The sequence below is a fragment of the Odontomachus brunneus genome, unplaced genomic scaffold (genome assembly GCF_010583005.1).
Source record: "Odontomachus brunneus isolate Ranch 3 - 2012 unplaced genomic scaffold, Obru_v1 Obru_scaffold_058, whole genome shotgun sequence".
In the NCBI taxonomy this organism is placed as follows: Eukaryota; Metazoa; Arthropoda; class Insecta; order Hymenoptera; family Formicidae; genus Odontomachus; species Odontomachus brunneus.
The window spans coordinates 1,762,479-1,789,777 of record NW_022639508.1 but is presented as its reverse complement, the minus strand read 5'-3'; the positions used below and the strand labels follow the sequence as shown (position 1 = coordinate 1,789,777).

Here is a 27,299-nt window from a genome sequence, read left to right as displayed (position 1 = left end):
TTGCCTCTTCATATATATATATATATATATTAATAATTATTACTTAAAACTCGTTTCAGGTGAGATTACAAAAGTCGCATATTATTTAAATAAAAAGAAAAAAATCCAACTTAACTAACTTTATATCCAGGTCTGAGTATTTTATGAGACCAGTCCTAAGTAACGACTAGTAATATGGGACTCAGATTTGCATTTAAAGTTAGATGAGAGCCTTTCAGTTAAATCGCGATTACGAATATAAATGTCGCGTGTAATTCAACTGAAAACTTAGATTTGACTCTGGATAAAAATTTGAGTATCTCAATATGAGACAAGTTTCAAAGAAAACCATTAATATAGGCTTTACTATAGATTTATATACATAAACTGCACCTTCATGTAAGCATATTATTTTTATCGTACAGGAAACATTTACGCGTCAATTCGCACGCTCTTTTTATTTCTTCAAGGATCGAATGCCTGTGACATCCTTTTCCGTCCATCCTTTTCAGATATAATCTTCGTAGTGGAACATTCAGTCTATATATATAAGTCAATGTGGACCTCACGCGCTTCTTGCTTTGTCATCAAACGATCGAAATTCGAGGTAGATTCGATAGCTAAGAATATTTAATTAGCGGGCAATTTAAATCCAATTAATATGATTGCGCGTAATTAGGAAGGTGGATGCACTGGCAGTCGCATGCGAAAGAGGAGGAGAGAAAGTGAGAGAGGAAGATCTATTGAGAGGTGTCTTTCGAACTTCCAATTAATCTGTCCTTAATTAACATTCGGCTCTCCTTTTTCGATATCGCGTTACGTGGAACTTATGTCGCCCTTTAACCGGTAATTAATTATCACACAGATACCGTGCTAGACGTGTCGAATTACTAATAAATGTACTAACTCGAGAGTCGTCTTGCGTTAATAAAGACCGAATTACGCCTGCGTCGCGTTCGCAAAGAGCGAGCCGAAGTAACGAAGAGAGTCGTCTCACTTTACCCTTTCAGTAGCGCAACTAAATGCGTGTGACGCAAAATATATCTCGCGTTCGCGCGCGATATTAAACTTTACCCAAAGTTCGCTGTGAATCGTGAAGTAACTCCTTTGCGCGTCGAATCAATAAACGTTGCAAATATTTTATCTCCACATGGCCACGACGGAAAAGAATTACACGATTGACCTTATTCCGATAGTTCTCCGAATGATAAACTTGTAGTTTCTTCTGCGTTAAGTAATGATGAAACACGAGACTTGTTTACTTGTTAGTTAGATATTTGAAAATATTTTGTATCAGCATAAGTAAATATGTTATTAGCACCCGTCGAATAAATATTTGTTATTTCTTATTTATTTTTTCTCAGTACAGGAGGTTTCTACTCAGTCAATTGTTTCAAGTTGTCTTGATCGCGTTCTAATACAGCTGAATGTTTAGACAAATGTTTTCGATTGCGATGACAAATGCTTCACACGCTGCCGAATGTTCATCTAGTCTCTATTTAGTTGCACGAGCTGAAATTGCTTTTCGCGCACGTCCGATTAAAAATCACTCAGCGCTGTAAATTCCAAGATAGATGATTCGGGCGATGCTCCGTGTAAACGGGCATTAATCTGAGCAGAAACAAAGTCACCTAATTATCCGCCTTTATTAATTAGCGCCGTCTCATCGCCGCTTGCACTTTAATCGCCTCCGGAACGACGAGTCTGCGTGGCCTGGCAGAAATTTGTCTGCTCCTTGTCCTCCTTTCGAGGAGAAGACGTCGTCATTAACCCGATATTTACGCGGAGCCGAGTTGAGAGAATAAAAGAGTGAGAGAGAGAGTGTGTGTGTGTGTGTATGAGAGAGAATGAGAGTGTAAGAGTGAAAAAGTGAGAGAATAAGAGAGTGAGAGCGAGGGAGTAAGAGCAAGAGAGCGAAAGAATAAAAGAAAGAGAATGAGAGCAAGGTAGTGAGAGAACGAAAGAGAGAGAAAGAGAGAGTTGCGCGGTAAGATAAGATTAGTCGATTCTCATTGCGAATTTGCATTTTCGCAAGAGTCTCTACATTCGCCACGTTTCTACATAACGCCGTCCGGACGCGAAAATATTCGGCTCGATCGCGCGCGCGCGCGCGCGCTCGCGTCGTCACCGATCGAGCGTGCCCGATAAATCCAGTCGTGAGTGGGACGACCGAGATTGAGTCATTAGTTACGGGGATAAGACTAATGATCCAATCCCCCGAACGCGATAAATCAGATTCCCGAGCGGGTGAACTTATTCGGCTTACATCGGCCGGGCCGCTGTAACCGAGTGTAAATGGCGGACATTCGGCTCGGCTCGGCGACGAGTAACGTACGTACTCCGGCGTGCCAGAGTGTGTAGTAAATTCAGCAGTTATGAGCTGCTCCTGCGAGTACGCCCGGCCCGATGATTTACGCGCGACCATACGCTCGACACGCGGCAGCGCGGCTAACGGCGTCGCGCGTTCAACGGAGAATTGATCCGCGATCGCGGAAGACGCTTCCCATTGTCGACCATCGATTCGACCGCAAAGCGTTCGGAAAATCATGCGCTCGATGCTGAGAAAGACGCGACTTCTTTACGATATTTTTCTCACGAAGCGACACTGTGAGGGACGTAAGCTTGCGCGAACTTCCACTCGAAGAAAAGAAAGGAATTGGTCGATTTGCCTTTGGGACCTCGTGAAGATTCATTTCGCTTTCTTTACCTCGACTGGCGCGCGCAAAATTCGTCGATTTGATAGAAAAAAATCAGATGAATTAAAGATACGTACATTAAAGGAAGAAATATTTAAAAAATAAAAAAATATTTATTCGGTGGGTACTTATAACATATTTACTTATACTAATCTATGCACGTATAAAATAGAATGTCTGTCTGTCGATTCCCTATACACTCATAAACCCTTTGACTGATCTGGACTAATTGGTTAACTCTCTAAGAATTACTTGCGAAAAATATAAGTTACATGAAGTTTGGACATTTTTTTTGCTCCTGGTTTCTTCCTCTTGACACTTTGTGGTAACCCGAGCAACACCACACGGAAAAAACAATTCTGTTGGTGCAACCAAATTTTCGGAGATCAGACGAAAACTCGGCTGTGGGAACAGAAAAATTCCTTTATGAGGCTTCTGTATAGTCAATTGTTCTCAGTTGCCTCAAATGAGTTCTATATCATTGAATGTTCAGACGAATATTTTCGGTTGTGACAACAGAAATATTAGTTTTCATAACAGAGATATCTCTTCTGGTCATCTAATTTTCAGTTGGTTCCTATTTGGTTGCACCAACTGAAACTTTTTTTGCGTGCGGATAATGTAAGCTAGCAGAAAATATTTTTCGAGTAAGAAAATATACGAATGTACGAATGTATGTATAAGCTCTTCGTAGAAATAACCCAAAATGAAGAGAATACGGCTTGTAAGAGACTCATCGCGGTTCTTTGGTGTATTGCTAAATAGAATTATTCACACGAGGATTTTGTTTGCCACAAAATGGGTCTAATTAGTAAGTCAATCAATAGCTGGTTTATCTGGGAATAGGAAAGGGGAGTTTAATACCGTCTTAATTGGAAGTAAAGGATAGTCTGAACAAGATAGAGATAGGTTTACTATGTGCGTTTGAAATAAAGACCGAAGGATAATTCGGCGCGTGCGTCTGACTTGTTTCGAACAATAAGGAGATCCTCCCGTGAATAATTCTATTTAGCTTCTTGGTCGCACCAAAGAACCGCGACCAGACTCACAAAATCCATGCTCTTTTCGCTGAAGAGAATACACATTTTTTTTCTCAAGGCTTTTCATGAAAACAATCGTTTATTCTATACAAATGAAAGAATCTAGATTTAGGTGTGTTATTAGTGCTCACCGAATAAGTATTTTTTTATCTAGATCTATTTTCTCTCAGTGTAATATTTCGAAAAGTTAATTGCGTTCCACAACGTTTGATTTTTAATTGAAAATTAAGATCAAGTTATACTCAATTTCGATGATTTATTTCGCAGCTATCTATATTCGATATTTTCGAAATGCACGTTTAGTTATGCTTCAACTGTTAATGGATTGTGACACTGAAGAAGAACCATTGCATTATCGGTGGAAATGAATGAAAATGACGCCAAATGCGTCTCAATTAAAAGACGCGATATATTTCAACGAGTGGCAGTCTGACTGCGTGTTTGCCTATGAAACGCTTGGCAGCATTAGGAATACTTAAAAACACTTTAAGAGCACTTAAGATAATCTCTTATCGTGGTTATTCGAGGAAACGCTGACAGCATTTTGTCGTAAAAATTTTCCATGCCGACGCGCCGGCATTACGTTGAATTGACCTCGTGCGATTTCTCGCGCGATTAATTGCGCTATTTTGACGCATAGAAGATCACGTCCGCGGATCATGCTAGCGTTCGACACCTTTGGCTCTTTGCAAAACAATAATAAATTATGAATATCGCGACATTCGAGCCGAATAATTCAGTTAGCAACGCTTCGCTTCGCTTTCAAGTAACCGCACTGAGTTATGGAAGTTGCGTAACTGGACACGCAAACTTCGCTTTAATCCGTCGCGAGAGATAAATTATTCATTTCCTGAGATCATGCGCCTGATTTGTATCATTATCCGCGAAAATAGATTCCGCGCAATCGCCCGGATCCGCGGCGCGCTTCAAGCGGCAAAACACATAGGGAGGGGGAGGGCGGGGGGAGAGAAAAATACAAACGCGGCCGCTCGCCTGTACACACCTTTTCGTCACGAGATTTGTTTCCACGTAATTGCATTTAAATAGCCCGCGGTAAATTCACGAGCGGACCCGGGCTGCCGTCGCGATATGTAGCGCTCGAAAAATTAATCGAATGCATGAATATAAAATAATATTAATGTGCGCGAGACGAAATGTATCAATAAATAAATGCAGTTTGTAACGCACGGGCGGGAATATACCGCGAAATTCGCGGTAATTATCGCGGCGCGACACGCTCGCACGAGTAATTCCCGCGCGATAAAAATCCTGTTTGGCGGCGGCCTTCAACTTGCAACGTGATTCGAGAGGAGTCGGCATTAGATTGCTCCGAATGGTCGCGCTTTGTGCTATAAGCAGAGCTCATTAGGATGTACGTCTCGTAGAAAGATTATTTCACACAACCGACGTGCGTGTGTATGTATATATATATATATATATATATATATATATATATATATATATGTATGTATATATACACATGTTTTCCACGTGAAGATAATATCGACCGAGTAGTTAGCCTTGGGAACTACCTCATGTGACTATCAACGAGCTTAAATAGCCCGCGTGCGTGTGTGTGCGTGTGTACGTTGGGTACACACCGGGAACCGGTCGCACAATACGCGGACTATTGATTCAGCATCGTGACTTAACCGGTTGTAACGTCAACCGCGCGAGGGATTTATGCGCGACGCGCGATATCGAGCGCGATCGACGAGGCGAATAAAATCGCGAATTAACGAGCTGGCGAAAATCCTGGCGCGGCTGTCGCTGGGACGCTTTATCGGGACGGGGAACGCGAATCGCTTCTCCGAATGCTCCGTTGCTTTGGCAACGATTGAGATAATGATAACGCCACGCTACTGTCACTCGTCGAGAGAGAGAGTGTGAGTGATTGAGAGAACCGTCGAATCGATCGAGCTATACCACAAAACGATCGCGGCGTAATTTATGCGCGAGAGCCCCCTGCCATGCCTATTTGAGTAATCCCACCTTCCTTCTTCCCCCTGAGCGACTTCCGTTCGCAAACCACCCAACCTCCTCAACCGAGCGATTTCGAACAGGGCGGTTTGGCCAACGAGACTGTATAATTAAGGCAACCGTAGTTAATCGATTCCTCACGGACGAGATATTATGCATGTTGCATTATACTGCAATAACTAGCGCTCCCGAGTTACCCCGCGATTGGAAAATTTCACGCGCGACCGCGTCGATGCGGATCTTGGAAATTTCGAAGGTTACGCGAATTACGAGGAAGAGAGACCCGAAGAAGACAGAGAGACCCAAGAGACTGACGTAATGCTCACGTCCGTCCGGGTATTCTGTAATGTGTGAATAGTACACTTTGTATTCCTCGAGAACATTGTAGTCACTCTTCCTGATCGTTTGCGATTTATTTTCGTTACCTCTCGCAGTGTGTGAGAATACGTTTCCTCCTTTTTCTCTCTCTAGTTTTTTCTTCTCTCTCATATTCACATGTTCGTATTTTTCTCGCGTACATTTCACACGTTTCCTCGTCCCCCGGTCCCTCTCATAATTAAACAATGTCCCGCTCTCGCGTTAGTTTGCGTACCTTCTCGCTCTCACACACAGTTACGCTTTTCCTCTTCTGCCTCTGTCTACCGCTTTTATATCACTTCTCCATTTGTTTATCGTCTCTTTCGCGACCATTTTCTCGGGATCCATCCCTCCCCGATCGGCGGCCGGCCACGATCGGTTAGATGTATAAATAACGCAAAGCCGAGGCAAGACGCTAAAGTTTTCGCGTGGTGCTCCATCATGACACGCCGGGCTTCTCTCATTCAAGTATTTGTCTACGTGACGCTCGCCGTCGCGATTGTTGCGGCCAACCAAGGTGAGCCACAACACACAGGTGATTCGCATTCGAGAAGATTCACCAGGCGGACACGAGAATCGCGCAGCGATCGATTAGCGTTGCGCATGGGGGACGCGGTTAGCCCGACGACGTGAGCGCGCACGCACAATCAGTTCTGCACGATTGACAATCAAAACGCGATAACCTCAAGTAAACGATTCAAAGCGCGATATTTTGCCCACATGACGATCACGACGGTATTCACGACTCGAGTTGCAACATTAAGTTAGATATCAATTAAATCGTTGGTTAATCACTCGATTTCATACAAAGTCGATTCGTGATGCCTACCTCAACATTCATATGAACACGTCAAAGTAAAATCTCAATTTCCTGTCACGTATTCTCTTGAAGTGGATCGGCAGAAATGTTTCTGATTGAATCAGTAAAGAGAGTATTTCGTCGATAATCAGTGAATATTCGTTGATTTTCAATGGAAACACTCCCACTTTACCGCTCTATTTTATATCTCACTGATTTTGACCATTACAGAATTTCACCGCGAAATCTATGATAGTCATACTGTATTTGGCTGTGCCAAATTTAACTTTCTGCATTTGTGGCGATTAAATTAACGATTTCCATGTAATTCACGTGCAATGACATCGTCTATGTTTTCAAACTATGATAGGAATAGTATCAATGATAGAAACAGAAATAATAAAGTATTATTAACTGTTTCTTTCAGCGAGACTTTACTGATTGCAGTGCTGCACTTAGCTGAACCATCAATTATAGAGCAGACTAGGTCAAGTTGATCCCCGAGTCATGCTGGCTATATGCGTTTCGTTTATGCATTTATCGTGAGAGCAACAGTGCCAAAGGAATCGCAAAATGTTCTGTAGAACATGAGAAGAGCATCTGTGTCTTAAAAAGGAACATTTTGCATTATCACTGTCACAATAAATACATGAATCAAACGTGTGGCCAGCATAATCCCTGGGCACAGACTCGTCTCCTCTGTACTGAAACAAAAATACTCGACAATTTCTTGATGGAATATAAAATTCACTCATGTGAACAAAAATGAACTTCATTTCACAGAAATAAACTTTACATCTCACAAATGAATTTCCGCTTATCTTTTTCTTCAGTGTAAAGTGTAGCACATTTCAATGAAGAATACACTGATTGTACTTTAGAGACTAACCCAACTAGCACTAGCACTTCATCTTTCGTCATTTTTGCACGATTCCCAGCAAGACCGTCGTGTCGTCTCACATTAACCTACAACTACATCGATTACTGATTCACGTTGACACGCGCGCACGCGCGTTCACGATCGGTAATTGCGAACACGTGGAGCGATAAGTCGCTAATCGGCCCATTTGTTCGCGAGGATCTATACGATATTTTTATCGAGTTCTCTCTTTCGATTCCCTGTTTGCCGCGAGAAGAGGCGTGCGACAAGACGAAATGCCCGGGCCCGTTGATGTATTACGATGCTCTCGGCTGTAAGCCGGTATACGACAAGGAGGGCGACTGTTGCGCCACGAAATACGACTGCGATCACCTGAAAGAGAGAGCCACGGACAAATGTCACGTCAACGGCAAGGAATACGCGATTGGCGAAAAGCTCAAGGACGAGGACGCGAACCCCTGCGACAAAGGATGCGTCTGCAGGATGGGCTACGACGGAGAGTACGTACACGACTGACATTCCCAATCGACACCTACGCGAGATTAATGAGATGCGAGTCCACTCTGGCTCGAGCGGCTTGGGAATAAGAAAGGCCGATCTGCCTCTCCCTTCCTCGCGATTTCACGCTACCGCAACGCGCTTTGAGGAGAACGCATCGCCGATTCCGCTCGGCTGTTTCGCACTTGATTTTACCCGCCGGAGGGTTCACCATTTTCCAGCAAATAGCGCGGTGATCATGAATATTTAATACGGCCATCAGTCGTTCTCCGTGTGCATTTTCCTTCGATATTATGAAAAATTCATGTACAATGTCACACTATTCAAATTACGTCGCATTCTTTCATACGCGACGACAGTTCGGGATTATACTGTCATAGACGAAGGCAGAGAGAGAGAGAGAGAGAGAGAGAGAGAGAGAGAGAGAGAGAGAGAGAGAGAGAGGGGGAGAGAGAGGGAGAGAGAGAAAGGGAGAGGGAGAGTAACACGTGCCAAAAACGTAGATGCAATTCTCGCGCTTCTCGCGAAGAACCCTCCCCTCGCACCGCCGGGAAATATCGTTTGGACGCTACTTTCATCGAAACGTGCAATTTCTTTGAACAGTGCCGCGTTCACGTGCGCCGTCATCGATTGTTTCTCCGTTCCCCACCCTGGCTGCTACAGACGAAAGTCGCCGTTGGATTGTTGCCCCGGAGAAACGATCTGCCGTGAGTACATATCCTGCACGAAAAATCTACCAACGCGTGTACATCCGCGATGCTTGTGCCGACGACTATTCATGTGGAAAATTCATTCGTTCATTGAAGAGTCGCGCGTTAATAGAATCGGGCGGGTATTTCAGTCGTTGAAGCTCGTTTCAGACGACTGTCCGGTGCAATCAAGCACGCTTTATATAAACGACACAGATGGAACAGATTCGTTTGCATCTTTCAGCCGAAAAACCAGAAGACAGAGCTACTTGTATCGTGAACGGAAAAACGTACAGGGACGGCGAGTATTTCGAGGTGGAGGATGACCCGGAACTGAACTGCATCTGCCAACCAGGATACGAGGGTAACGACAATGCGTGAAAAAACGAAAGAAAAAAAATACGAAAGTCTGCAAAAGAGAATTTCTACGTTTCCGATTCGCCATGTAGAGGCGTCTATTTCGGTTCTGACCGACAATTATCCGCAGGTAAAAACGTCGAGCCCTTCTGCGCCAGGCCGAAACGTCCGTATTGTAGCCCTGACTTCTACGACACTTACAACATTCGTCAGCACTGCGCACCGGTTTACTACAGCAATCAATCGCCCCAGACCGACTGTTATCTGAGCACGAGATGCCGTAAGTTCCGCGAGAGCGATTCCGAAGCGCCACGCGCGTTTCGCCGACCCGGCGTGTACACGATAACGTCGATAACGATCCCCATCTCTCTCGAATTTTTGCAGAGAACGCTAACGACACCGTCATTCACAATCACGACGACTTGAAGTCCGCGGAAACGCCGGACGGTATGTATTTATTGGTCATCAGCGCGATTTTTATGAACCTTCTCGCGAATTTCGTGTCGCGCGCGAATGTCTGGCCAAGCAGAGATTCACGCTTTATCGACCGTCGCGGTATACAGCGACGAGGTTGCAAACGAGGCATTGACGCGCGCGCGTTTCAATGTTCACGCGACGCTAATTACAAGCGCTACAAATCGCGCCGAATACAAGGTAATTACGGCAACTATTGCGCGCGCGCGCGCGCGCGAGAGTAAACGAGAGACGAGGGAAAGCGCGATTTCCGCGGCTTGTTATAATATTATATTATATTATATTATGATCCTATAACGATAACTAATTCCATCGTCGTTCACGATTTATCGATTATGGAAAATCGCGTCGGGGCGAAATCTTAATTGGGAATCGCGCTGTTAACACTTACGCATGCGCGCACACGGCATCTTTCTCTTTCTTTTTCCAAATTCCCGAGTCGAAATTTTAGTCGCATTTTCGATCTAAATTTTCTAATATTTGTGTATTCTCAAGGATTATTGTAATTGTTTTATTGGTATGGAAACTGAGATCCTACTTAGCGCCTCTAAAGCCTGATCTACAATAATAGCTCTTTGTGTTTTGTTTCTTGTTTTCTGTCTTTTTCTGGCTTAAAGCTTAAGGTTTGAGTCAGAAAGGGATAAAGAGAAAGAAGCAGGAAGCAAAGAACACATTGTAGATCAAGCTTAAATGGCAGAAAACGCAAAAATGTTACTCTGCACACACTAAAAGAAAAAAATATCTAAGAAATAAGAAATATTTATTTGTTGGGTAGTAATAACAGATTTAGTCGTACTAATATACTTACTAATATTTTATATATTTTTGTTACATTAAGAAAAATTTTTTTTGAAGGAGAAAATACACATTTTTCTAAATCCATTGCGTTTTTCATGAAGACGATTAATTACGTTATTTCAACAAAAGAATTCATATTTAAGTAAATATGTTTATTTATTTAGCACTCACACCGAATAGATATTCTTTATTTTTTTGATAGACTGAAGAGAAATATTTGAAAAAAGTTTATTTCTGTGAAAAAATACATGAAAATGTATTTAAAAAATATGAAGTTTATTTGCGTAAAATAAACTTTACATATCCTTTAAATAAATTTTCAAATATTTTTTTCCCAGTATAGTCTTTTAAAAAGGACTTCTCGGCAAAGTTCTAGACTGAATAGAATAAAAAAGGTTAATGTAGAGAGAGGCTTCGAAAGATCAAAAGTATCAAACAGAATATTGAAGTCGTAAGAAGGATCAAAATTTCGATTCGGGATATCAGAATATCTCTCAAGATGTCGGAGATTTCCGCTCAATTTCTGTCCGATCGCGAAAGACGGTAGCGTGACCTCCCGAGACTTGTCTCTTCCAGAAGAGAACGTGTGTCAGTTTGGCAACCTGAAGATGCATCTCGGCGACGAGCTGAATCAAGCCACTGACTACAGTTCTGTGTGCGTCAAGTGCGTTTGCGAGGTGCCGCCTACACCAACCTGCCAGCGTTTGCCGGACAAGGAGTGCGACGTCACGAAACACCCACCCTTCCAGCACTAACTACTTCGAATTCTGTGATACCGTCAAATTACCTTTATTCTACGGCTCATTTTTCGTAATAAAAATATCGACGTTTACCGCTTTGTACTTTGCTCGCATGATGAAAATGCGGAAATGAGTGTTTCACCGCCTATCTTACGTGACAACATCGATGAACGACCGAAACAAAACAATGGGAAGAGAAAGAAAAAGAAAGAGAGGGAGAGAGAGAGAGTGCAATTACATGATCTTCCATAACTTGATGTGCGCAAAGCCTGACATTTATTTTCTTAATCATAATTTTTGACGTTAATCAATTCCACGATTGATTAATTAAGTTCTGTAAAGTGACTCATCTTCTCTTTCTTTGCCTCGACTTTTCCACGGTTACTGGTCTTTTCATGCGATATTCATCATCTGAAACTTTATTAAGTGATGTACGGCATATAAAATGCATCCGAGTGATTATATATGTATTAATGCTTAATTACCCAGTGCCCTCTATTCCCTTGATATTTTACGTTTAATATATTCTGTCGGGTTTTAATTTGACTCAATAAGTAAACCATGACACAATTAGATGTCCTGATTTAAATCGTAAATTTTTCTCTCCACTAGTAGTGAACATCCACACAATGTACGACAGGAACAGTACGCGAGCGCGACGAATCTCCACCGCGACAGTGAAATACCGTACCGTAGAGAATTCTGTCCGAGTCGCGATTACTTCTGGGCACCGTTTTGTCCCGTTTCCAGAAAACACCCACGCCACGCGTTTCTACGTTATTCCGCGATTACGATCGGATAGAATCGCGAATATTATACTACGCAAATATCGTATATCGTACGGGGACTTATTATAGCGTGACATTGCGCCATTCTTCAAGCATTAACGCGGCCGCGGCGCGTTCCCGCCGGGCTTATTCTCGCGGATGATCTTCGCGCTCGTAATTTTGCGATTATCGCGAACACGGACGTTCTCGCGCACCGGCACCGCGCCGTAATAATCAGTTTGCACTCGGCGAACCAATTCCCGCGTTCTGGACATCGTCTGTGCCGGCTGGCTGGCAAGCAGGGCGCGCGCGTAAACCAGCAACAGAGTCGTTTACACACTCCGCAGTGCCAAACGTTTACCCATTTCTCATTTAAACTTCTAAGTGGTTTTACCGTTGACACTTCGCAAGCTCTCGCGCGGCTTGCCGTTAGCCCGCGCGATTTATCGCAATGCGGTCGAAAAGTCCCACCCGACTGCCTGCCTGCCGCTTGGCCGCCCTCGTTTCCTGCACAGTTCGCGAGAACGATACCGCGCGCGTTAACGTTAACGTCGCGTTCGGGAAACGAGAGCGCGGCTTTTAGCGTGTTCCAACGTGAAGCGAAACGGGAAACGGAAAACGACGTCGAGTAACACGCGAACCTCTCAATTTACTGATACTGGCTTATCAGCCTGTAAAATATACACGACGAATGGAAAACGCCATCACGAGCGAAAAGCTAACCGAACCAGTCGAGAGGAAAGACATGTGAAATAAAGCGGTGATTGACGAGAGTGAATGGAGTATATCCCTTCTATCGTATCCCGACGATGAGATTAATGACAGTTATCTCGGCGATTTTACAACAACTGACAAAGTGGAGCGCTATTGCTTCTCTGTTATTGTGTAACAACTTCTTAAGGGGGGATTCTGGTTTAGATAATCGAAAAATAGGAAATTTTCACGAATTTCCCTCAAAGAAATAAATAAAGATATCAAAGTAGGATTTTGATCATATCATTTATCATTGTTTTGAGTATAAAAATATTATTTTTTATTTTAAAAAATTGGAAATTTGTCCAGGTTTTGCGAGCTGGACATAGTCATTGGACGCTCCTAAGTATAACGGATAATATTACAGTAGCTCATATATTAATTTAAAACAAATGAGACAAAAATTTTTTAAAATTGTAATAAATTTGTTGGAAGATGAACTTAAATTTTAATTTTGGAAAATTTCCATTTTCCCATATTTTTCGGGACAGAACGCAAATGGAAAAAAGGACTTGCAACTTCGACGTGCCACCATTCTGTTAAATTTCGACTTTCTGCACATAATAAAGATTCATCCTCCAGCAAATTTAATACAGTTTTAAATTTTTTTACCCCATTTATTTTAGATTATTACACGAGCTGTGTAATGTCGTCCACCAGATAATGTCCAGCGTCACCGCGCTTAACGTGAAAAACCTAGTCGATAGAATTTCAATTTTTTTTAATAATAAATTTTTTTGTATTTAAAACAATCATAAAAAATATATGTAGGATCCAAGATGAGTTTAGTTTGGTAGCAGCGAGTCTAGGCATTATCTATTTGTGTTTACCTGTTCACCTGTCGCAAGATTTTATTGTATTGTCGCGTTAAATAAAAGTCGAGAGCGATAAGTCACGCGAGTAGTGCGAGCTCGCGAATAAACATACCGCGCGAGATATCGAGACGTTAAGGTCCGACGCTCAAATTTGGCCAATAAAGAGCGACCAAAACGGATCAAAAGATGACAAGATTGAGAATATAAGGTGTCGAAGAAGTGAGCGGAGTTCGCTCTGGTTTTCTGATTTGTTTCCGCGCAAAAAGTTGACGGTATATTTTTCCATACAGGGTGTCTCACACTCTCCTCTGGGCATTTTGTGGGGACGTAGAATGGGTTGATATGAACATAAAAGTCCAATACCGTTTTGCGATATTCGCAATAATTATCGAGATATTAATTGTAGAAAATTTGTGAATGATCATGCAGAATATGGTAAATGAGTTATAGTAGCGACGACTGTCGTGTATTTATACTTTAGGTCAAATTGAACAAAAAAGTCCTCTACCATTTTCCAAATAATTACATAGATTTTTAATTATTAATTAAAGAAGATTATTACACGATTTTGCGTGATAATGCAATCATCTTCTTTAATTAATAATTAAAAACCTATGTTCTTATTTGCAAAATGGTAAAGGAGTTTTTTGTTCAATTTGACCTAAAGTATAAGTACACGACGGCAGTCGTCGCTATTATAACTCTTTCTTCTAATATTCTTTATTAGCAAGTGATAATTTTCATGCTATAAATTTTTGTTTTTTATGCGGATTTTTAAAAAATCAAAATGTTGATCGCAAAAGCACGATTAATTATATTTTATATAATATCTTTCTCACCGATATAGTCAGTGTTCGCAATAATGTCTTGAATCGTTAGAATCAAGAGAAGTGCGCAAAGCCATCTGGATAGCATGATGATCTGATCGAACAACACTCACGCTTTGCTGCCCACGGCAGACTGAAATTGGGCGCGCGTTGGACCAAGCAAGTGAGGCGTCCCATTCATTAATTATGTATAAACTTTTCATAGAAAGCAAGATCAGCTCATTCACCGTATCCTGCATGATCATTCATAAATTTTCCACAATCAACATCTCGACAATTATTGCGAATATCGCAAAACGGTACAGGACCCCCATGTTCACATCAACCCACTCCACGTCCCCACAAAACGCCCGGAGGAGAATGTGAAACACCCTGTATATTATACGAAATATACATTTTGGTCGCAAGAAATGAACTAGTTAGTTATTAACGTCTGAGTTTCCTTCTATTTCTCCCTATGCTCAATAGATCTCACATACATATAGTCGAAATTTTATATTGATGTTTTCAATAATTTCTTCAAAAAAGGATTCGTAAAAATCTACCGTTTTCTTCGGCCATCCAAATCAAAACCTCCCTTTGAACTTTCATTTGGAAAATTTTACAACCTATTTGCGTAACAAACGCTACATCGATCTTCTCTAATCCACGGAATATTTATTTCGAAGATACTCTGGGAAAATAAATTTAACAAGAGAAAAATCAGACAAATAAAAGCACTATTGCCTATCTAATACTTTTATAATTCCTAAGAAATATCTATATGACAGAAGATTTTATCTTTCTCTTTAATAATTTGCGGTACGTATATTTAAATTTAAAATTTCTACGCTATTATCTCATCGCTATTTTTACCTCGCTCGCGTTTTCTTTTTCATCGGGTTTTTCCTATACATGCGCGCACATGTGTGCGGTGTGACTGATAAAACGAGAATGTAACTCTTTCGCCTCGTAACGCCTCAAACGGGGGGAAATTCTCTTCTTTTCCTTATTTCTTCCAAGTCCCTGCCAACGTCTCCGTCTTTTTCGCGACTTCTTATCTTTCGCATCGAACGGGTGTTTTTTATTCTCCAATTGCTGAAAGAGAATCGCTCTCTTTCTTTGTCGAACTCGCTGCTTCGTCTTTTTTCTCGCGTCCCCCCTTCGTCATTTGACGAGTTCCTCCGCTATTTCGGATAGTTATCGTTATCTGTGTCGTATCCTTACGCAATACAAAATATAAATTGCGTGCTGCAAGTGCGTACCGTATCAGTTGGAGTCTTGTGTTCGATTATGTCACATCGCGGCATTTATTTCTTTATTCAAAATTGCGCCTGTCTGGCGTTTGTCGCCACGATTGTCGTGGCTGACCGAGGTAAGTCCTTAAGTAAAAAACTTTCACGAAAATCGTGTCATTCTATATTACATTTCGCGACGTTAACGTGTTAATTTCGTGTCAAATGTTAAACTAGCGATCGTTTGGATCCTGTTAGACATATTTCGCCAACGATATATCGTCATTATAATAAACTGAATTTGACTTACTTCCGCGCGATTTCACGTTTATGAAAACCGTTAGAGCGAGAGTACAAATCGTCACGGCGAAAACAAACCCGACATTTTTCGCTCATTATTCTCTCTTTCGCAAAGAAACATGCAACGAGGTAAAGTGCCCGGGCCCGTTGATGTATTACAAGTCGTTGGGTTGCAAGCCTGTGTACGAAAAGGAAGGCGACTGTTGCGCAATAAGCTATAACTGCGATCACCTGAAGGAAAGGTCCAAAAACAAGTGTTACGTCAACGGCAAGGCATACGAGATCAACGAAAAGATAAGAGATGAAGATGCAAATCCTTGCGACCATGACTGCGTATGCATGATGGGACGTGATGGAATGTGAGTGCGATTCAAAGATCTTTTCTATATACAAATACCTCGCTCAGACAGCACAAATAACTAAAAGATGCCTTACAGGCGTCTAGAAAACGTTTAAGAGATATAGAGCGTCTTTAAGATATATTTTAGTAAATTGTGCCATCTGCGTGTTGAACTTTTGTGTTTGAGAAGAAATCAGAGTAAAGCGAAACACGGAAGAATATTACTATTATTATTATTGGAAACTTTCTCAGGAAAGGGAAAACTGGCGTCGCGATCCAGATAAATGCGATTAATCGGTTATTTCTCCGCAAGGCGATTTAAAAGGCCATCGTCGGGAAGAACTATTCCCGAGAAACGCGTTATTTACTCGGCAAGATCGATTTGCGTAACGTTTCCGCGAGTTTTTTTTTCCTGCGATCGCGAAGAGAGCACTAAAACGTCTCTTTTTAAAGGTAACACATTCCGACGGCGCGTCTTGGCGCGTATAGCATCAAGAGCTCCGATAAGAATTGCAAACGCGCACGGCCCGCGTATGGATTCGTCGTCAGCGCGCTGCAGCAGGAGAATTAGTTTTCGGCCCGATTTCATTCCGTATAAATTCACTTAGTCAGATCGCGAGCAAATTCTCTTTTCACCTTTAACGCGTTCGATCGCGCTGCCGAATGGAAATATTCCGCTTAAATCGCCGCTTTATCGCCTAACGAAATTACTAAGTTCCATTTCATGCAGACTGCGTTGCCTTTCCGAACAGAGCCAATTTCAATTGCCATGCCATGGAGTCCCCAACCGACTGCCCCCAGTCGGTTATACCGACTGGCTGCTACACGAGGGACTCCCCGACTAAATGCTGCCCCGGACCGTTGGTTTGTCGTAAGTAGACGCACGTTATCGCGAACGAGGCCTACTTTATCTTTCCGTAACGTTTACGCGTTAGTCGTCGCGACGATTGACGGCCGTGCGAGAATCAGCTTCGATCCACGAACGCGATCTGAGAAAAAACATACTCGAACATTTATCTGTAGGTCAAGTTTATTTCTATGAGATGAAACTTTCTTCTGCGAAATAAAGTTTCTGTGAGAAAAATAAACTTACATCCTACAAATAAATTTCCGAATACTTGTCTCTCAATGCGGATCATGGATTCTCATCATTTTTCATTCTATTTTCTTCAATTACCACACATATGTGTGGAAAAAAATATTTAAAAGAAGTCGAAAAAAGTTCATTCACGAAAATAAGTTTTATTCCGCGAGAATAAACTTTGTATTCCACAAATAAATTTTCAAGTGTTCTTTTTTCTCAGCGCACCTCTCGAAAATTGCGCGCGCTGAAGCTGCGCGCAAACGAGTGGTGTCGAGTGAGATAATACGATATATCTCGCGGAAAATTTATATGCGATTGTTGATGGCGCGTAGATAGAAATTTGTAGATATATATACAGGCAATGACAGAAATTCAATTTCATATAATGCCACTTTTAACATTAAATCCCGGATTGTTCGAGTAATCCGCGTATGCGGACTTGAGTGATTATATAACACATATGCCAGAACATATTATGTCACGTTAAATAACGCATTTAAATAACAATTTAACGATTCAATAATAACAGTGCAATATATGATTCAATATATGATTTCATAGCAATAAACATAATATATGTGATCCTTGTAACACGTGATTATTTTTCAATATCAATTCGAACACTAAATCATCCGATAATGCAGTGAGTCGGAATTTGGAATCTACCCTAACACGTTTAACTGTTGACACACATTTAGCTTGTCTCAAAACTTAGTTAACAGGAATTCTAATAACTAGAAATAATGCTGTTCAAATGCAATTCATTACATATATATATATATATATATATATATATATATATATATATATATATATATATCTAGCTTCTATTATTGACTCTCTGTTGGTTACATATTTAATTTGTTATATCCAATCAGCCATATCTTACACGTAACTTTTACACGACGGCACCAATTATCGAAATATTATAATGACTCTAGTGATTGTCAAAGATAAATATTGAATAAATATAATAAAATATGATAATAAAATAACACATCTCTCTTGTTTTATTTTTGTTATCATTATTTTTTATACATTTTTTCACTATTTTTTCTTATAGTAAATTTCAATATAAATGGGAGAGATTTTTAAGAGGTAGAAAAGAAGGAATTATAACGAGCATTATTCAATATACAAATCGCCATTTGTGAGACTTATGAGTAGATTCTGAATTTCGATTCACTGCTTACAATTTTAACCTCTTGCCTAATAATATCGATTACCAGCCATATGTAATAAATATAGGTCGCGCTTGTGCTGTATAATAATATATAATGTTGCCGAAACTAATTGCATGATGCATCATTGATTGACAGTTCATGCTAATAAGGAAAATAATTTCAAAACAATTTTGTGTCATGATCTAAATGTCTAGCTAAATCAACAAAGAGCGAATGAATGTATTATTTCCAAAATGTTTACTTGATTTTACTTGCAAACAATCCAGTGTTTGATTACGATGCAGAATTGCAAACGAAATTGTAAGGCAAGTGGTTAAATATTCTTCGTTAAAAATCAATGCAATCTACATCTACTTCTACGCATGCACTAATGTTGAAATTGTACGCAGATGATACAATTTCGTGGAGCAAAAATTCGCTCACCAATGTAGATTGAAGTACAGCGATGACCCAGCTGTTGAGCTCCGCATCCGTCCGGTCATCCTCTGCATTCACAACGTCGTTGATTGCACTTCACTTTTTGTTATATTACATCCGCAACAGATTTTTATACTTTAATACATCGAGCGGTCAGGTATTAACGAAAATAAAAATAAAACTCGATACTGCAAGAACACATTGCTGAAAAACGCGAAAATCGCGAACCGGAGACGCAAGTTTCGATTTAAGTCGATCGGAATTGAGTGATCAAATTTATATGACGGTCGCAAAATCGACGCAGCTACAAACGAAATAATAACTAAATCGCAATAAAATCGTCGCGTTAGACCGCTTCGTTTCAGTTTTAATACGTCGAGACATCGGATATTAACGAAAGTTGCGATGCAGTTGTGATGCAGTTCGCTATTGCAGGAACACGTCGCGAAACACTGCTGAAAAACGCGAAAATCGCGAACCGCGGATCGCAAAAGAGAAGTGAAAAAATGGCAATTAAGAAATCAAATTGTCAGATCGCGTAAAATCGTCGCGTTAAACTGCTTCACGATGCCTTGATGACTTCAATTCGTCAAGAAAAGCCGTAACCGTATTTGCATGTAAACGGAATCACGTCAATATACACAAGGGCTAAAGTTCGCGACCGATGGCGAAATTTAATTAACGCGAGTGAAATTACCGCGAGATTCGCGATTGAGCGTCGCCATTTCGATGTTTGATGGTTCCGCGATTGAGCGTTGCTATTTGCGACGCTTAATGACTTCGCGATGTATATCGCGAAATTGAGGCGTCGAATTTCATTCGACGACAGTTGACCGACATACAGTGTCGGGAAATCGAACCGTTGAAAGAAGCAGTGATATCGTTAATGAGTCGTTAGTCGGGAATTTTGATGTATATAATGCTTTATCAGTGCATTAAAGAATTAAAATTTTCTTTTCGGAGAAAATATATTTCCTTTTAAATTAACTACTAGAATATATACTCATAAAATGAAGAGAACCTTTCATGAGAAGATTTCATAATAATTGCACACGCGTCTGATTTAATTAATTATTTCACACATTGAGAATATCTGCAATAACGGACTTTGTGTCAACTATTTTTCTATATTCTTATTTCTTATTTCTTAACGGAAAGAAAACAATATATATCACTGCATTTCGTTCAATTGTTCGCAACTACTACATTGGCGCAAAAGATTCGTCGTTATTCAACTAAATTCCGAGACTTGTGGAAAGTTGCTGACTTGAATACTAAGAAAGAAAGAAGAGATCTCAATAGATGTCTGAAGAAAAAAGACTGAGTTGGCATTGTTTACTTCAGTCACTTTTTATTCTGTTTACCTCTTATTGTGTTGACTCTATTCATAAGCATTACGAATACTTCGAGACCGGATAATTCCGCTTTTACATCTCATTTTCCAAGCACGACCAATCTTTTGCGCGAATTTACTACAGTATGCAAACAACAACTAAGTAGATCGCATTGATTTTTACGAAATATCAAAAGTGGACCTATTATCTAAAATTCCAGAAGTTGTCACTTCAAAATTTTGTTTTCATTTCTTTCACTAACCTGGTACTCAGTAGCTCAGGGCCGGCCACGTTCTGCTGCTGAATCTATAACAAAAAAATACAGTTTCGTTGTTTACATTCTATTATTTACCTTTGTCGAACGTAGATAAGAGATAGTTTAATTCGTTTGTAATCGTGATTGACAGTAAGTTTGAATAATTAACTGAATTTTTCAAGCAAATTTAACTTACCTTCAAGCCGACCCTGCTTGGCCCGAACCGGATCCTCCGGTGCAGCATCCACGTCTGCTGGCATGTTGTCGTGACGTCATGGCATCGTGGTCGAATGCGCGTCATGTCTTGTTCCCTTCAGTCTGAAAGAAAAAGAACGTTTCCTATCAGTTACAGCTAGTTATAATGGACAAAGGAGCAATAGCTCCAGGCCAAATTTATTAAGAAAAGCTAATTATGATTACAGGTTAATATAGCCAAAGTTAGCTATAGTTAGTCAGTCATAAATAGAAAGATTGTCGATCGATACGAATAAATTAAGAATACCGGGCTTTGAAAGTATATCTCTTTTGTTAAATATAGCGAAAACAGATAGCTACCCTTTCAATATCAGAACACTGTCGATGCTCAGTACGATTCGCGTCGTCTTCAAGATGATGTTCACGGTCGCGAAGTGTCGCAAGTGATCGCCTGTTCGTGCAAGTAAACCCGGGGAAGTCGGAGACAGCGTTCGCTGCTTCTCGTCGTGCACGTCTTCGCGAGCTCTTCCTTCAAGATCTGAAACAAACAAGAGAGTCGTTCCAGTTAGTCCCAGCTAGTTCTAATTAATTACAGATACAGAGGTTAGATCGATATAGATTAGGTAGAGAAGTTATATTCCGATATTCACTGGCAGTACTAAAAATCTATAATCCATTAATGTATTATAAGTTTTCAGTAGTGAATGTCGGAACTTAACCTAGATTATGTCTCAACGCGTATGAATAGAAAATACGGGATCTTGAATGTATATTCTATATGCAACTATTACCTTCTCGATATCAGGACACTGACAAGGTCTCCGAGATAATGACCGCGATCGCGACGTGTTATAATTAGCCGCTCTATAGTTCTGAATGACTTCGAAAAGTCGGGTATAACGCGCGGAATTTTCTAACGTGGCGCTCGCTACCGCGTCCCGGGCTGTTATGACTAATGCTATGCCGCGCACACACAAAGCCCGCGCGCGTGTGTGTACGTAATGTTTTGAAAGACGCGCCGCCCTTGGCTGACTCTTTCGAGCTTGAATGTGCCGTTTTCGTGATTTTTCGTCAATTCAACGTTCACTACGCTATAGCATTAATATTACACAATCTTACATTGTTACATGACGAATCGCCCGATTATGCAGATGAACCCGGGAAAGCTGGTGAAAGCGCTCGATGTACTTTCCGTCATGCTCGTCTCCGCGAACTCTTCTTTCGAGATTTGAAACAGACATAGGTTTGTTCGAGTTGCTTGTACTTTTTACACCTAATGCCCGTTGCACACTAGTGCACTCCAAACAACACAAATTTTCAAAAATACATTCTGAAGATGTTTTCAGGACAGAGGGACGTCATCAGAATATTCTTAGGACGTCCTTTGAAAGTGTGAATTGTCTGAAAATAGCTAATATCCAATAAATTTATTCACATTAATTGAATTTTTTACACTTTCACACTTAGTGCACATTAATTCCTTAGAGGTTCTAAAAATGGCGTCATGTTTTCCGTTCGTGTTACGAGTGTAAATGCAATTCTAATACACTTTTCACTCTTGCTTGGGATCAAGTGTAAAAAGTGTATCAAAATTGCAATTACACTCGAACGGAAAGCATGACGTCATTTTTAGAACCTCTAAAGAATTAATGTGCACTAAGTGTGAAAGTGTAAAAAGTTCAATTAATGCGAATAAACTTATTGGATATTAGCTATTTTCAGACAGCTCACATCTTCAAAGGACGTCCTAAAAATATTCTGATGACATCCCTCCGTCCTAAAAGCGTCAGAACGTATTTTGGAAAATTTGTATTGTATGAGCTGCACTAGTGTGCAACGGGAATTAGGTGTAAAAGTGTGAATAGTACAAGCAACTCGAACAAACCTAAGAGAGTCGTCCCGGTTAGATTCAGCTACCTTTAATTGAACGTAGAAAGATAAAGAGGTTGTGTCTCGCGAAAGGAAGAACACGGGAGCTCGGATGTATATTCTCTATGCGACGGTTACCTCCTCGATATCGGGACGCTGCCGACGTTCACGAGATCCTCAGGATAATGACCGCGATCGCGAAGTGTCGCAATTAGTCCCGATCAACTCGAAAAAGTCGGATATAGCGCGCGGAATTTTCTAGCGTAGCGCTGCCGCCGCGTCCCGGGCTGTTATGACTGACGCTACGCCGCGCACACACAAAGCCCGCGCGCATGTATGTGTCGAAAATCGCGCTGCCCTCAACGGCTTTTCTCGAGCTTGAGCGTGATTTTTCGTCTACTGAAATATTCACTCTACACCGTGGTACTAATATTACACGATCCTACATTATTATATGTTATGGTCCCTTCCAACATGCGTCTCGATATCACGTACTGTATTTTTACCATCACGTACTCAATCCCACGGATTCTTTACTATCGATTGATCAAAGACGATACTCGTCTCGGCGTGAAAAGAGTGATCTTGATCTTGAGTCCGACTGTTGTGAATGAGCGCGAATATAACGTAATACTATAAATTATACGTGAACGATAAATTGGTGTCGCCGCGAAAGCGCCAGGAATCGTCGGCCATGGTTGAATAGAATGGCCGTAATGGAATATGGTTGTATGAGAAAGGAATGTGATTGGTCGAAAGTGTATAGTATCTATCGACATATCGAACAGATCAATTTATCGATAGATCCATAGTTACAGAACTTCTCGATCAGTTGCATTTGTTTCTCGCGTTCCTCATAATTGATAATTAATTGAGAAAGAGCGAACGTATTCGAAAATTAGAAGTGATATTTCGACAGCTTGATGTTTCGTACATGTCAGTAAAGAAGGTTACCCACTTATAACACGCAATTAGCAGGTAGTAATTAAATATTTATATTAATTTTTTATGTATTCACCTCTCTTTTGAGAAACGCGTAATTAGAAACAGATGCTTCTGTTGACAAAAAATTTATAATTATCGATCTAGTGAGAACGGTATAGACTTCTGTGGATTAAGTGTACAGTTGCAGATAATTAATCTGATTAAGATCTGATAAGATCTGATTATCATGATTCAATCTTCCGCTTAATTGCAATATAACCGTAATATAATTAAATTCAAGTATCGCGAAGAACTTTGCAAAATGCTGAACGTTTAAACGACACGGAAAGATGGAAAGAAATTGCACTCGGAGAAAATGGATTGGTTGAATTAATGTGACAATCACACAACTAAACGTATTTGATTTTTTTATTTGTAACAACTGAATATAGTTTATAAAAACCAGAGAAATTCTGTTTTCTTCAGCCAAAATGCATTTAATTATGCTATTATAACACGTCATAGTTCTATCAATCTTTTCCACTGTGCACAACAAAGATAATTAAATATTATGTGTAACATTGCGAGGATCTCGCCTTTAAGTACATTGTTAAACATGTATAATTGCGTACGTTTCTCAGCCAAGAATCCGGAAGACAGAGCAACCTGTGTGGTGGATGGTAAGACTTATAAAGAAGGACAGCATTTCAAGGTAGCGAGCGACCCAGAATTGGCCTGTGTCTGCCAAGCGGGATACAAGGAAGGTGAGGAGAGTTCAGCGACGCGACGCGCAAGTGAAAATGATCGCGTTTAAGTCGCCATAAATACGAGAGATCCTTCTTCCGCGCATCAAGTGGCGAGAGTGATGCGCGTTAACGTGAATATTTTATCGTTTAATTATTAACGAAAGATCCCGCGTTTCCAGATGAGAACGTTGCGCCCTTCTGCGTGAAACTGAATCGCGCACGCTGCGATCCTTACTTCACAGACGCAGCCAGTGTTCGCCAATACTGTGCACCGGTTTATTACAACGAACAGCCGCGTCAAACTGGCTGCAATTTATTTCACAGATGCCGTAAGTACCGCGGAAAACGTTTCACGCGCGTGTGCGGAAATCGCAAATACACGTCCTCGCGATTTCTTCGCGCATTCTCGCCTAACATCTCGTGAAATTTTTCAGAGCACGAGAACGACTACGTTATTCACACCCATGAATCTGACGAAGTACCCGAAAGTAAGTACAATTTTCGTTAATTTTATCAAATATATTAAGATAAAAGTATCAATTCGTACCTAATCCTGGATATTATTTTTGTTTGATCTTTAAATACAAAAATAATAATAATAATAAATATTTATAAAAATAAATAATTAATATTTTGGTTTTTACAAAAAAAAATACAAATATGTTTAAACGTTTAACATACACAAATATAATTAGTATACTTATATTGAATATATATGTATACATATATTCCATGTTAAAAATTTAAACATTCATACAAGGAAAGAAGAGTTTGATTGAATTAATAAAATTTCTGGTGAAATATGAACGAATCAGAAATTCCGATGGAAGTTATCAGAATTCTCTTCAAGTTAACAAAATGGTTAGCTTGAACAGAATTTTGACAGCTTCAAGTGGAATTTTCTGTTTTCTTTATCCGGAATTTCGTTAATCCCATCAAACATTTATTCCGTATATTTAAAGACTAAAACTGTAAGAATGACTGCGATTGGATATATGTCCACAGAATTGGTACTTTTACCTTACGTTCTTCCTCTTCGCGAACGTTCCGTTGTCGCGAATATTTCATCAGCCGTGCCAGATTTTCATGTGAACGTCAATTAGGAAGACCACGTGGTGGCAATTTACTTCGATAATTTATCGATCTGTTTTTCGGTTTTTTTCAGTGGAATGCCGGTTCGGTAATTTAACGCTACATCATCACGACGAGCTGAATCCAAGATCGGACTCCAAAGACGTGTGTATAAGGTGCTTGTGCAAGGTTCCACCTGTGCCTACCTGCGTGATAATGCCAGCCAACAAATGCGACAAGCTATAAATCATTCGCTGTCTCGCTACTAATTAATCGTTATAATTATATGTGTTATGTTATATTAATCGATTTTATCGTGTAAACATGATATTGTATCGCATATAAAATAAAAATTTGTGCGACATTGATAGGAGGAATGACACGATGCTGTAACACTGAGATAATATGGAAATACACGCTCCTATATCAGTTATTAATGTGCATTACATTACGGATTAAGCACTATTTGAGCGTGCTGTTTAATCAGATGCGCTTAATGAATCCCGACGTAATTCGCGGCATAGACGTTTCTCGGAACGAGAATCGTCCGCGACGTGCAAACAATGTCGTGGGCGAAGTGTTTCGATTGTCTTATCGGAATTATTACTAATTCTGAAGACTTTGAATTTTTCTTACATTTTTCTTTTGCTCCGTTCACGGAACCAATTTCGACGTTCGTTCATTTCATTCGTTTTGTCCACCTTCTTTAAAAATGATTTTACGACTTGCGCGCACGCACGCGAAACAGTCCAGTGGAAAAGCAATCGGAAAATTTCGATTCAAGGCGATCCGAACAATAAAAGAGAACGCCTTGGTTTCGCGATTCGATATGGACGTGACTCTCATCGGTTGCAGGACAGAGTGTGAGAGAGTGTCTGTGTGTGAGAAAGAAAGAGAGAGAAAGAGAGAGTGCGAAATCGTACGCTGAGCACGCACTGCAAACTCGCCGTAAACGACCTTTCGGGATGACAATAAATCGGCTATATTAAGTTCCGCTTAAGGCACGGCTCCGCGTGTCTGGAAGTTACCGGAAGTAGGCGGCGACGGTCCTGAGGGTGCCGCTGAAATATGGAGGGCGGTGTGAAGGAAGAAGCGTCGCTTTTCCGGAAGTTGTACCGTCGACTCGCACGGTGCACAATCCGCTGTAAAATCACGGACGACGGACAACTCTCTCTCCCTCCCTTTCTTCCTTCCTCTCTTTCATCGTAAATCTCTAACGAGCGCGCGTACACGGAGACAATTTTGTTATCATTAACGAAGAATTCGTGGAGTGAACACGTTGGGAGGAGGGAGGATATATAGTTTGCAAAATCGGTTAAAAAACACGAGATATAAAATTACGAAATAATCAGAACCCTCGACAATATTTCATTAAAAAAGAAAAGATAAAAATACTAATTCCGGACATGTACCTAAACTAGGTTATTTTTATCGTTTTGGTCTTTAAAAGTACGGACATTTAAATTTTCAACATAAAATATATCTTTAGAGTGAGTTACACCTAACGTTAGATTCTAAAATATTTTTGTTGTTTTTTTTATATTAGAAGAAAATGCATAAGGAATAAATTGTATGGTTGGAAGGGATGAGTGTCACAGTCAACCAACTTTTTCGACTCTTCCAATTTATGCATATATATATATATATATATATATATATATATATATATTTCCTTCTAAAAAAGAAATACTTTAAAATCTAGCATTAAAAGATTCACTCTGAATATTCAATATGCAATATATTTCAGGTTGAAAGTTTATATATTCGTACTTAAGAACCAAAACAACAAGAATGTCCAGAATTGGGTATATTGATACTTTCGCCTCAATCACTGAAAATATAATTAACACGAAAAGCGACCGCCAGCGACGCGAAATGTCTCACCCTTTTGGGGTAAATGGAGAGTAAAAAACGTG

General features: G+C 40.4%; 4 protein-coding genes across 7 annotated transcripts in view; 3 read left to right on the top strand and 1 right to left on the bottom strand.

Moving 5' to 3' along the window:
* The window catches only part of LOC116845833, a 293,678-nt gene that overhangs the window by 172,069 nt on the left and 94,310 nt on the right, over positions 1–27,299 (bottom strand). The window contains exons 1-4 of one of the 3 annotated variants that reach the window (XM_032818976.1): positions 21,565–21,714; positions 21,134–21,311; positions 20,775–20,896; positions 20,585–20,628 (exon numbers count right to left, since the gene is read on the bottom strand). The gene's annotated coding sequence lies outside the window, so the exon portion shown is untranslated. Of the gene's footprint in view, positions 1–18,994; positions 19,014–20,584; positions 20,629–20,774; positions 20,897–21,133; positions 21,312–21,564; positions 21,715–27,299 lie in introns of those variants that run through there. The other 2 variants (XM_032818974.1, XM_032818985.1) reach the window with 2 other exon arrangements.
* The window catches only part of LOC116845832, a 244,937-nt gene that overhangs the window by 151,217 nt on the left and 66,421 nt on the right, over positions 1–27,299 (top strand). The gene's annotated exons all lie outside the window — the stretch shown is intronic.
* On the top strand, positions 6,403–11,751 carry LOC116845835 (kielin/chordin-like protein). Its single transcript, XM_032818988.1, has 7 exons — positions 6,403–6,569; positions 7,988–8,231; positions 8,833–8,936; positions 9,163–9,282; positions 9,406–9,555; positions 9,660–9,722; positions 11,124–11,751. Exons 1-7 carry the CDS (start codon positions 6,494–6,496, stop codon positions 11,300–11,302), a joined length of 936 nt encoding a protein of 311 aa, XP_032674879.1. The 5' UTR covers positions 6,403–6,493; the 3' UTR covers positions 11,303–11,751.
* LOC116845836 lies at positions 15,636–25,816 on the top strand. Its single transcript, XM_032818989.1, has 7 exons — positions 15,636–15,803; positions 16,079–16,322; positions 17,056–17,174; positions 24,208–24,330; positions 24,492–24,641; positions 24,747–24,800; positions 25,478–25,816. The coding sequence occupies exons 1-7, from the start codon at positions 15,722–15,724 to the stop codon at positions 25,627–25,629; spliced, it is 924 nt and encodes a 307-aa protein (XP_032674880.1). The 5' UTR covers positions 15,636–15,721; the 3' UTR covers positions 25,630–25,816.

Excerpts from the sequence above, each read along its gene's own strand:
- LOC116845835 (XM_032818988.1), top strand. The coding sequence starts at position 6,494 with ATGACACGCCGGGCTTCTCTCATTCAAGTATTTGTCTACGTGACGCTC. Across the intron at positions 8,937-9,162 it reads CCCCGGAGAAACGATCTGCC|CCGAAAAACCAGAAGACAGA; the intron begins GTGAGTACATAT and ends TGCATCTTTCAG. Across the intron at positions 9,556-9,659 it reads TTATCTGAGCACGAGATGCC|AGAACGCTAACGACACCGTC; the intron begins GTAAGTTCCGCG and ends GAATTTTTGCAG.
- LOC116845836 (XM_032818989.1), top strand. The coding sequence starts at position 15,722 with ATGTCACATCGCGGCATTTATTTCTTTATTCAAAATTGCGCCTGTCTG. Across the intron at positions 15,804-16,078 it reads GATTGTCGTGGCTGACCGAG|AAACATGCAACGAGGTAAAG; the intron begins GTAAGTCCTTAA and ends TCTTTCGCAAAG. Across the intron at positions 24,331-24,491 it reads CCAAGCGGGATACAAGGAAG|ATGAGAACGTTGCGCCCTTC; the intron begins GTGAGGAGAGTT and ends CCGCGTTTCCAG.